The sequence below is a fragment of the Dendrobium catenatum genome, unplaced genomic scaffold, assembly GCF_001605985.2.
Source record: "Dendrobium catenatum unplaced genomic scaffold, ASM160598v2 fragScaff_scaffold_1593, whole genome shotgun sequence".
NCBI classification, from domain to species: Eukaryota; Viridiplantae; Streptophyta; class Magnoliopsida; order Asparagales; family Orchidaceae; genus Dendrobium; species Dendrobium catenatum.
In genome coordinates this window covers 898,951-910,779 of record NW_021320055.1, presented here as the reverse complement: position 1 = coordinate 910,779, position 11,829 = coordinate 898,951, and the positions used below count along the sequence as shown (strand labels likewise).

At 32.3% G+C, this 11,829-nt stretch overlaps 1 protein-coding gene across 9 annotated transcripts in view; it reads right to left on the bottom strand.

Moving 5' to 3' along the window:
• The window catches only part of LOC110104296 (calmodulin-lysine N-methyltransferase), a 34,739-nt gene that overhangs the window by 13,929 nt on the left and 8,981 nt on the right, over positions 1-11,829 (bottom strand). For 8 of the 9 annotated variants that reach the window (XR_002304032.2, XR_003703065.1, XR_002304035.2 and 5 more), the window contains exons 3-6: positions 8,317-8,396; positions 6,070-6,130; positions 3,652-3,767; positions 3,095-3,227 (exon numbers count right to left, since the gene is read on the bottom strand). Coding sequence is in view for 2 of the 9 variants with exons in the window: in XM_020833334.2 (XP_020688993.1) it covers positions 3,095-3,227; positions 3,652-3,767; positions 6,070-6,130; positions 8,317-8,396 (390 nt within the window). In the remaining 7 variants the exon portion in view is untranslated. The remainder of the gene's footprint in view (positions 1-3,094; positions 3,228-3,651; positions 3,768-6,069; positions 6,131-8,316; positions 8,397-11,829) is intronic. The other variant, XR_002304037.2, reaches the window with a different exon arrangement.

Sequence of the window (11,829 nt, the reverse complement as noted above, 5' to 3'; positions counted from 1 at the left end):
CCTTTGATGGTTTGGTCACATAAAACGGCGGCCTTGTGATGACCCGGTTAGGAGAGTAGAGGTACTAGATTTGACTTATGTTAAGAAAGATAGGGGTGGACCTAAAAAGACTTGGTTAGAAAATATTAGGAATGACCTTTCTTTATTAGATTTAAACGAAAATTTGACTTTTAATAGGACACAATGGAGAAAAAGGATTCATGTAGCCGACCCCACGTAGTGGTATAAAGGCTTGATGTTGTTGTTGTTGTTGTTGTTAGAGGCTTATATATTAGAGTCCGTTTTATCAATCGCCTCTTATGATTGAACTAAAAAAAGGATTCATTAATTAACAAACACAAAGCATTCATTCACATAAGTTGTCTTAACATTCAGTGCTTCTCAGAACAAGCAACAATATAATTTAAAACAGATGGTTGAAAATTTTACTATTGCTACATTAGCTAGACGAGTAAACAACTGACGGGCATAAAAAAAAAAAAAGTCACTCCACAAGCTTAACGAAGACCATAAAAACATATCTCCTAAACAAACTACATTCCATTTTATGGGTGGGAATCAAAAGTGATGATGCCGAGTGTAAACCCAAAATTTTACTATCGTAGCCGTCGCACACATTTCGACGCATCGCGATGAAATTTAAGTGAAAAATTCAAAGTTAACGGATTTCGACGGAAATAATTTTATATAATTCTACGCAAAATTCTAAACGATTTGGTATAAGAACTTATAGTTAATTTTGTTTATTTTAGGAGAGAAAATTCTAGAAGTTTAGAAATACCTAAACTATCCCTAATCTTTTCTTAAGCAAATATATTTTAAATTGAGGGCATAGTAGTCTTTTCTCCATCTAAGGGAATTAAAGGGACCGAATTCATTCGGTCCTTCATTCATGCGTGCGCCAAACCGAGCGGAAGAAGGGAGCGGACGGACAGCAAGGGCGACGGGGCTCTTCAACGGCGGCTCCGGTGACGTTTTTTCGACGAGAAAGTGTAAATCGAAGAGGAAGTCAAGGGGAAGATTAAGGTATGTTTTGTTTGAAGTAAAACTCTCTTTCTCAAGAAATTTGGAAATGAAGTTTTTAGAATTTTTCCAAAAACATTTGTTTCTTCCAAAATTTCTTTACGAAATTAATAGAGAAAATTTAGGGAGATGATTTAATGGTAGAAACAAAATTTTCTCAAATTATTTTGAGTTTTGAAAATTAGGGTTTTTCGTAATTTATGATTTTTAAACAAACTCCTTTATAATTTTTATTTCTTATGATATTAGAAGTATTTTAATGATGAAAATTTAGATTTTTGGTAAAAATTATATTTTTCATAATTTTCTAATTAATTAAATTCGAAAATAATTAAGGTAATTATTAAAATAGGTTTAGGGAAAATTTTGGCTTGATGATTTAGGGTTTCCTAAAAATTGGATTTTTAATAAATCCGAAAATAGAATTTTAATTACCTTAATTATTGAAAATAGTTATGATTTATGCTTAGTTCATTGGTAAATATCCTTAGGTGAGGATTAAAAAGATGACATGTGGTTAAGCAACGTCATGCATCGTAGTGGTTGTTGTTCAATACTTATGAGGTAGGTGGTTATATTTAAATTAAGTTCATAAAATTTAATTAAAGTAATACTGCACTTTCAAAATTTACAAGTTAAGGTTTATGAATTCTTTATTATTGCTTTAGCTTTTCAATTATTGCTTATACTTATGGCATGATATTAGAAATGTTAAAGCTAGTTAAACAAACTTAAGGCATAAGTGATACTAAATTATTACACGTTGAAGAACATATGAGCTAATGAATAATTTTAGTCTCCTTGATGAATATAAGTATTATGAATTGCATGTGCATGATGATCCGGTTCTACGGAGCCAAATGATAAAGGAATGGCCAATGACTGTGTACAAATATCAGTACAAAACTCTGGTACTTCCGGGATGGGTGCTTATTATATAATATGATTATGTAATTTATGCATTTAATGAAAGGATTTAAAGAATCATGAAAGGAAACTTTATGGGAAAAAGGATTAAGGGAAATGTTTCAAGAAAATGATTATGGAAATGTCTTATAATTTATACATATAAATGTTTATTATGATCTTTTATTATTTCATTTTCATGCTTAAAGACATGTTTAAGAAGAAAAATATTTCATAAATTTAAGATAAATGTTTATCACCTGTTGAGCGTTGGTTTATCCTACTATTGAAAATATTTTTCAAGAGATAGTGTTAAGAAGTGATACCAACGAGACGACAGTACACCTACCATCGTAGAGGGTCTCAGGAAGAAAGGTTTTATATTTTCTGTTATGTGTATCGAGTCAGTGGATTGTATTGAGGAGTCTATTGGAGTTTATATTTATGTTTATGTGTTTAGTGGTTGTGTTTTGAAAAAGTTATTGAAAAATTTTATGTTGATGGTTTAGTAGCTCTTTCATAAGTTGTTTGGATGACATTTAAGTTTATGTCCTTTTATTAAATGAACTGTTATCTTTTATTTATGTTATATGTGTTTTTCGTACGACTGTCTATTCCCGTCCTGTTAATTCAGGCTAGTCGTGCCGGGTCGTAACACCAAGACACATTTTAGACCATGATAAAGATCAATCTCTCCTCATTAACAGAGCAGTATTTAGGCTAGAACACGAAGACCAAACCAAACAAATTTCAAGATGTGCCACAAGCAAGACTACCCTTGCTGGCATCCGCAAAGAGAAGCTTAGAGTTGCATGCCACCCTTTCAGTTCTCCTTTTTTATACAGCGTTATGAGGTGATAGGTGTGAAGCTAAATAAAATGTGAAATTGATATTGAATGTAATAGTCATCGAACTTGAAAATCAAAATTAGATTTCTACTAGATCTTATAAAATTTTCATGGATTTAAATTTACTTTGAAATCAAATTTGCATGAGAAACATAAGAAAACTAAGCTCCAAACATATTAATAGTGCATGCATAAGATTCATGCAAGTTTATGATATTAGAATTTCACATTTGATGTCTACTAATTCCTCCTGAGATGCAAAAGAAATAAGGCAGCAATAAAAGGATGGATTGCTTAAACAAGATTAAAAAAAGTACCAATCGCTTGCAATGATAATGTCAAAGTTGTACAGCATTTCTGAGTCGAGCTCTTCAATCCAATGCAATATCATTGATTTAACTTTCGTATCTCCGAAAGTGCTAGCATTAATATTTATGTTGCGCTGAACATCTGAATGTTAAGGAGAGGACAAACAAAAGGAGCAATAGGTTTACAAACCAAAACCAAAGAACTAAATTTAATATGACTTGAATGCAGAGCCGATCAATTCAAATACATGAAAAAATTAAAGTGCGCACAAACCAGAAATTGAGCAATGATTAATTGAAGGATACAAAAAAAGAGAAAAAAGGTATGCGCAGTAGTAAGGAATTAAATACTTTGTTAGTGGATGATTCCATCAATAACCACGCTTGTCCTCTAGCAATACTATCTATGATGGAATCATCCATTAACCAAAATTTTTGGAAAGAACATAAATGCCAATGAATTTGCATTCAAGGAGCAACTATATAGAGGCTAAAAGTTAATGGCAGATTCTCAATGTTACGCAAGGTGGTAACAACATCAACAGACTATTCTGCTGGAAGGATACAATCAATAACTTGTGGATTTCCATCAGAGATTACAACTTCAAAAGCATCTGTACTTGCTGCAATTGCCAATCCTGCTAATCCATATCCTGATCCAAGTTCAAGAACTCTCTTGGATCTTTTCATAAAGCTTGTTTATCAGTCAACTATACTAAAAAATTCAAACCATAAGAAAAAACACGCATCGGGGTGAATGTGGGGGGATGATAATGTGGGGCTTGGTTGCTGAGTTCTGGATTTTTCCTTTTGAGGCTTTATCTTTGGGCAGTTGGTCTTGGCTTTATCCATTCCAGAGTTTAAAAAAAGGAAGAAAGTTGGCGGCATTCTATGTATTAGATTTGACTTATGTTAAGAAAGGTAGAGGTAGACCTAAAAAGACTTAGTTAAAAAATATTAGAAATGACCTTTCTTTATTAGATTTAGATGAGAATTTGACTCTTAACATAACACAATGGAGAAAAATGATTCTTGTAGCTGACCCAACATAGTGGGATAAAGATGTTTTGGTGTTGTTGTTGTTGTAGCCTTTAACAATGTATGACCACAAATATTTTTTGTCTTGTAGCCTTCATTATTGCATTCCTGCACTTGTTTCACTTTCTATTCTTTCATGTCAACATATTCACAATTTATCTCTCCATGAAAAACAATAACAACATTCACATACCATTGCCCTTGAGTTCTCTTAGAACTGAGGGATACAATCCAAATCCAACAGTAAAGTCATGAAACATCCATTTAACATAGCGATTTAATCGAAAGAATTATTTAAAGTGTAGATAATTGGTTTGCAATATATTAAAAGGAAGAATAAAATTATGCCATTTACAATACATAAAGGACAAAGGCTTGTTAGGATAAAGGCCCACCTGCCTTAAAAAAGTGCTCTTAATAGACCTATTAAGCAGGTGGGTCCCACTAGGAGGGTGGCAGACAAGAAGATCAAAGAGGAGTAATTACTTGCCATAGAGGACCAAGATTGGGAGGAAATTAATAATATTTAATTAGGAAAAGAACTCTGATTTAATTGGGAGGGAATTATGAAGGTTCTAAATATGATTATTGTATGTTAGGAAGGATTTAATTAGGAAGATTTCCTAAATCGTGTTTATGTTATTTAGGAAGATCCTAATTATTTAAGATGGTTTCCTAAAATATGTTTATGCTGATTAGGAATATTCTATTTGTGCTATGATGTTCTAGAGCTATTTAAGGGAGAGTTGTCTAGGGTTTAGATCATGATATTACTGAGTTTATTTTCCTAATGTTGTTGTGAGTTCCTAATGGTGCCTAGAGTTTATGGGAGAGCTAATCTACTCTCAAATAGTAGATCAACTGTATCTTACTTTATTATTGAAGGAAAAATAAAAAAATTAGCCCTATCTTTGTGTTCCCGCGCTTTCTTCTTTTTTTAATTGTTGTTTTTACTTCCAAGGCGTATCACCTTCTTATAGAATCTATACTTGAAACATTTGCACAATCCTTCACACAATATATGCATGATTTGCATTAGGATATTTGCAAAAAATTGGCTACTAATTACAACTATTAATTTTTTTTAATAACATGAATATGAGAAATTTAAACTATGTGAAAAAGCCATTGTTTTTTTAACTCCAAAAAGGCTTCTATTATGAACTTTTACGATCTTGAATGCAAGAAAGCATGAACCATTAAAATTTTGCAATTAGATCTAATGCCTACAAATTAGAAATTCCAAAATAATTATAGTGATAAATCCATTTTTGAATGTGTCCGACTTAATATTATTTCGAGAGCATATTAACAATATTTAGATCTTCTCTATTTAACCTCTTTTTTATAAATCTACAATCGATAAACTATCCTCACTATCAGAATCTTACATTAGAAGATTCAACGAGGAATTATAGATAATCCGAATAATCTTCAACTGATTGAATTATTTGATAACTTGTGATCATATATTCATTTTATGCATAATATTAGTTGAATTAGAAAATTGTAACAATAAGTCGTCCTACAACAAATGTGTTAGTGCCACCATTAAACTTGGGTGTTCATGAGAAGTCGTTGTAAGGATTGGGGATGAGTAAGCATAGGAAGGGGAGTACATATGGTTGTTATGGGAGAGGAAATAAGGAGAGAAACAATAACATGCAAAAATACTGCAAAGATGAAATAAACAAGCACAATTAGAGAGATCTAATAGTTAAAACTGATATGATATAATGACAACAATATCAAGTTTTTATCCCACTATGTGGAGTCGGCTGCATGAATATTTTTTCTCCATTATGTCCAGTTAAGAGTCAAATTCTCATTTAAATTTAATAAAGAAAAGTCATTTCTAATATAAGTCAAATCAAATGCATCTGCTCTTAAACATAAGTTAAAACTAATATGATATTAAAAAAAAAAAAAAGATTACTTCAACAAACCTGAACATTTCACAATTGTTTATACAAAAATAAGCTAACACCTCTTCCGAAGGCCAACAACCTACAAAGAAACAAAGGAAGTCAAGCTAGACAAGTCCATATGATCAAGATAAGACCCTGCAACACCATAAAAAGCGATTAGTTATAGAAATTATATTAGAGTACAGAATCATTTGTTTGATCAATCCCTACCCCAATTTTATTTTTGCACCTAATGCTTTATATAATCTTTAAATTCAAGATTGGGATGATCAACTTTCATCAAATTTTATAATAATTCAAATACTCATCAAGCATGGGTTGATAAGATGATACATAGAATCCTTCTTAAAAGTCTAGTCTGAACCATATATTTCACCAATCAAAAACATTAAATACACCCTAAATATCATTAAAAACTCACGTATTAAGTTCCAATTTTCAAACCATTCAAAAATCTCTCCACTTTGAAATCACAATTATTTTCTCATATAATTAGACATTGCAATAATTTTTATCCATCCGATTACTAATTAAATGAAATTAAAAATTTTAAATTCTATGCATGCGATGTTTAAGAGTGAATGGTATTGATCATGCATCTGAAAGTCATACCATTGAAATCTAATTGGGAGAAGAGCAAAAACTTACATATATATATATATATATACCTAATACTGATAACTTCTTAAGTGCGCATTTGTGAAAGCAGAATTACTTACAATAAGGCTATATAAGAAACAATATAAAAAAAGGAAAAAAAATTCAAGAAATAAAATTAAAAAAAAAAAGACGGTGCAAGGTGATGAAAACAGTATTCATTGTTCTAGTTTAGAACCTTTGGAATTCAGAATATTACATGCTATGGCAATCCATGCCCGAGCTAAAGGACAATAAATGAAACTATTTCAGCATACGGTAGCAAAAATCCTAGAATCAAGACATCTTCTCTCTAAAACAACAAAATTTACCTAGTTTTCAAACTTATCCGTTATATGAAAAATAAATAATTATTTGCGACTTGCTCATGATTTAGTTACATAAGCATAACGCAATAGAAGCTAACTAAATTCAAAAGCCAAGCCCAGAGAAAATGCTTCAAAGAATTGAACAGCAATTCCAGGTAAGCAATTACATGGACAGTTAAAGGAGAAATAGGCAAACACAATGGCATAAACTAATATAGGGTAACTTTTTTGTTTTGTAAATGACTAGGGTAAAGTCTTCATTTTGTCAGAAAATGCACATCCAAGTGTGCAAGCAACGCTTAAAGAAGCATGTTTGCTTCTTTTGTGTTTGTCTTGGCTAGTCAATAATACCCTTTAGCTTACATGCTGAAGTAGAAATACTCCCATTAAGGCATCGTTTGTTTCGGCTTTTTTCATTCTTTCTTGTTTAGAAATGAAGAATTTTTTTTTGTCGTTGGTTGGATGGGATGTTTCTTTGGAAATACTTTTTAGGGAACTTCATTTTTCTACTGTTTTGAGAAGTTTTTTGATATTTGCTTCTCCGATAGAAAACTCCATTTTCTTAACCATTATTTCTAAAAACTACCGTTTACAAAAGAAGAGAAGAACCCAACGAAGCCTAAAAAAGAATAAATTTGAACTATGAAGCAGATTTACTATACACTATATGAAGGGTCATTCTATCCATGCATCCCATTGCATGACCAAATTGTAAATCTTCGATGACAACAAATAGTAGTTTGAACTCAAATTACAACAACAACATCAAGCCTTTGTCCCACTACATGGGGTCGGCTACATGAATCTTTTTTCTCCATTGTGTCCTATTAAAAGTCAAATTCCGTTTAAATCTAATAAAGAAAGATCATTTCTAATATTTTCTAACCAAATCTTTTTAGATCTACCTCTACCTTTCTTAACATAAGTCACATCTAATACCTCTGCTTTCCTAATTGCATCATCGGAAGGCCGCCATTTTGAACTCAAATTGAACTCAAATTACAACATTAAAAAAAATTAAACAGCAGATGCATGCGTTTTTTTTTTTTAAGACAAAAGGTTTAGCCACTACAGCAATTAGTAATTATTGCTTAGATCAACATTTTTGGGCTGGGAACAGAATATAATATCTCACGGAATAGTTGAGCGCTACTTCTGCAGTCAAAGTGTATTTCTACTCACAGAATGGAAATGGAATACCGCATGCATAAAGATAAAAATGATCTTCTGCTAAAAAGAAAGTTGTTCGAATCCAAATATTATGCAATAATAATTACAATGAAGCATCGGTATGACTTACATACTAAACCTGTGGTATCAATGCCAAACTTGTTGGAGATTTTAAAATCATCGAGATCAATACAATCGTCCGACCTCCGGCTGCAATATTTTTGCAGAAGGTGATTGGTTTAGTAAAAAATATAAGTTCTCAATTTACAGTGCTTAAACATGCTCCTCAACTACTCTGTGGCTAGCTATTCCAATAAATTCAGAGAAAAATGTCAAAATGATTCTTGAACTATTTGCAGAGAGCCATTTTAATCCTAGACTATAAATATGTTCAATTTAGTCACTTGATTCCTCAAATTTGATCTAAAATAATCCATTATCAGATTAGTTTTTATTAGATTTGAAGAGTACTATTTTAGATCACATATGAGGGGTTAAAAAATTCAATTGCACACATTAAATAGTCTGGGACCATTTTGATATTTTTTTCTCAATAAAATCAGATACCTGATTGAAGCTCTAATGATGAAGTAATTTAAAATAAAATCATGATGTGATCGCTCTTCTAACATCCCAATTGTAAACAAGTAATTCAAAAGACTGAAGTGTCTACCAATATATCAACTGCAACATAAAATTGAAAGATTAAAAAGCTATGGTATGAACACTATAAACACTTATTCCGCATGCATACATTGAAATGCATGAGTATGAATAGGTACATTCACATTCATCAATCCCTCCTAAAACCCCAAAGGAACTAGAAAGCCGCATGCATTGATATGCCTTACATATCAATGCACGCACAAAAGTATTCAACATTATTGCACACATGCAAACACAATAAAAAAAACATCTTCATATATATCTGCACAATTAGTTAGCAATCACATAAATAAAAATAGTAGTTAGTAATAAATAACCATCTTATAAGAATAGCAACACCATCTACCACCATATCTCATCTAATTAATCTTGTAAGTATCACTACTTCTTTATTTCATAAATAATTATGCAAATTTTAAACATCTTTGAGAAGATATCCACCTTTTCTCACATTTTTTCAGTCAGATAACTCATTCGGCATATCCAAGACTTATAATCTGAGTAACCAATGAAAAAGGTATCGGGCATAGAAATGGCACTCTTTTTACATAAATCCACGTTACATAGCATACTCATGCGGAAAAAAACAACAGAAGAATCTTACACCTCCTGAGAATATCAATTATAGGCTTATAGCTCATCCTGGACCATATTTCCTTCTATTGAAAAATGAAACAAGAATTATGAGAGCACGAGGTGTTCAATCAATCTCCATCAGCATAAGGAGAGAATGTTATCTGCCATACGAAGCAAATTAACCGTTGCATTACTTAAATGAGCTAGAATTTAAGATGAAGATAACAGGAGAGAATGTTTTTCCACTTTATAACATTAGTAGTGTGTAAAGTCCAAGCACTATTGTACCTTTATCATTGTTCTCCATACAACAATGAATCGATCTCCTTGAAGCATACCAATTACTAAATGAAATTTCAATCAGACAATCTAAAGCTAATCTGTTTGACAATTTCCGACAAAAGCACAGCACCAATAGCAAATCTCAATTACAAATCTAACTGAATCAACATCAACCTGTCATCATCCAAATTTGGTAAGGGAGCAATGGTTAAAAGTGCAACATTGAAGATGCATATTTCCCATGTTATCTTGGTCAGGCAAGCAGTGATCATGTATTATAGTTTGCAATCCATTTCCAAAACGAAAAAATTTCTATTCTTTAAATAAGCATACCCAAAAGCTCATCCTCAGTCACCTACACACTGACACACCAAAGCCTAGCTGCAGGAAGTGAAAATAGAAAGGAAAACATGAATGGATGCTGACAGGAGGGACCAACAGAGAGAAATGAGATCAAGAAGTGGAGGAAAAGAGATGACATAAAAAGGAGCTGTTTAAGCGACCAAATTCATTCAATAGTTATCGTAATTACAATTCTAAGGCACCCTCTATATAGAATAGAGTCCTCAATATACGCTAAAAATAACTTGAACCAATATGCCAAATATATTGTGTTCTTAATAGATATTTAACACTTCAACATATAAAAAACATTCATAAATACTCAAAGGGAACATAGCTAAAAGCTGACAACCTAGATTCGTTCGATCATAATGATCATGCAACATTTCACCTTGAAGAGACTCTTCTTTGAAGAGTTGGAAGGTGGCCATGTCGGAGACGGAGGTAGAACAAGATTATGCATCTCTCAAGATACACTCTAAAGCGTGTGCATCTCTCAAGGTACACTCTAAAGTAGACACAAGCTTGTTAAAACCATGCTTCCCCATTGAAGCATTGTGATAAGAGGTTTCTCTGCTTCACCGTGAACACACACAACATAAATTAACAAAACGGCTAATTCTTCCTTTATGCGCGAAAGCTCATACAAAGCGTGAATGAAGTACAATGTTATTGTAGGTCATGGCTTACGAGCTTAGAGGCTTTTTTTATCGACTTGGCCAGGTTCAATCACTTGTTTGTCTTATTTTTATATAAGAAGCTCCGCCTTCATAAACTAGCCCTCCACCAGCCATTCAAACCTTCACCCTCAACCAATAGCTTCGAGCTTCTCTCCCTCAACCTTCGCCAATTAGACCTCATCTTCAACCACTCGACCTTTGCCCCTCGCCCCTCAACCAGCAGCCCTGACCTCACAAGAACATTACAACCTCGCACTAATTAGACCTCCATCGTCTTAACTCTTTCTTCTTTATATATACTAGTAATCTATAGCAACGTGGACCTTCTAGCTAACTTCTACCTAACTTCTACAACTCAAAATAAACAAGTATTTTTCTTAAATATTATGAGATTATTTTTTTAACGTAATCATATCTTCTTTCAAATTTTTCAAGTACATTTTTAAGCATATTCTAAGTATTTTGTTTGGTTTTATATATAAGTGGCAATAAAAGCCTAACACTTTCAAGTAAATGAACTGCTCTAATTTTTACTTATAATAAATATAATCATAAGCATGAATGTGATACAAATAATATAATTATGCGTATTTAAATAAGCTATGAACACTCTAGTAGATAAAAATGTTGTTTAGCACTGCACGCTGTGCTTTAAAAAATCATTATACATTGCATTGCGCTTTATGCATTGGAAACGCTTAGTATATAGATATTGCAGTCAGGCGGACATGATGGTAATCGATAACCATGAAAGACTAGGGCAGGTAGCAGTCAGTAATCAACCTACAAACAATCTCGATGTTTCAGAGTTAGATGTCAACACACACCACAAATTAGATCAATTACAATAGCATGTTTATGGCAAAAGTGGTAGTACAAAGTGAATATGTATGATTGGAAAAGTAAATCATAACATAGGGAACCCAAAAGCATCATGTGCATTATCTCAATAGTTGGTGAAAAGCCTGGAAACCTCCAAATGTTGTATGAGCACGTATCTAACAATCTAATGGTGTGAGATGTAGAAAGACAAAGCCAATATGTAATAGAGTAAGGAGTAGTGCAAGAGGTTGAGACAAAGCCTATATCTCTATTTG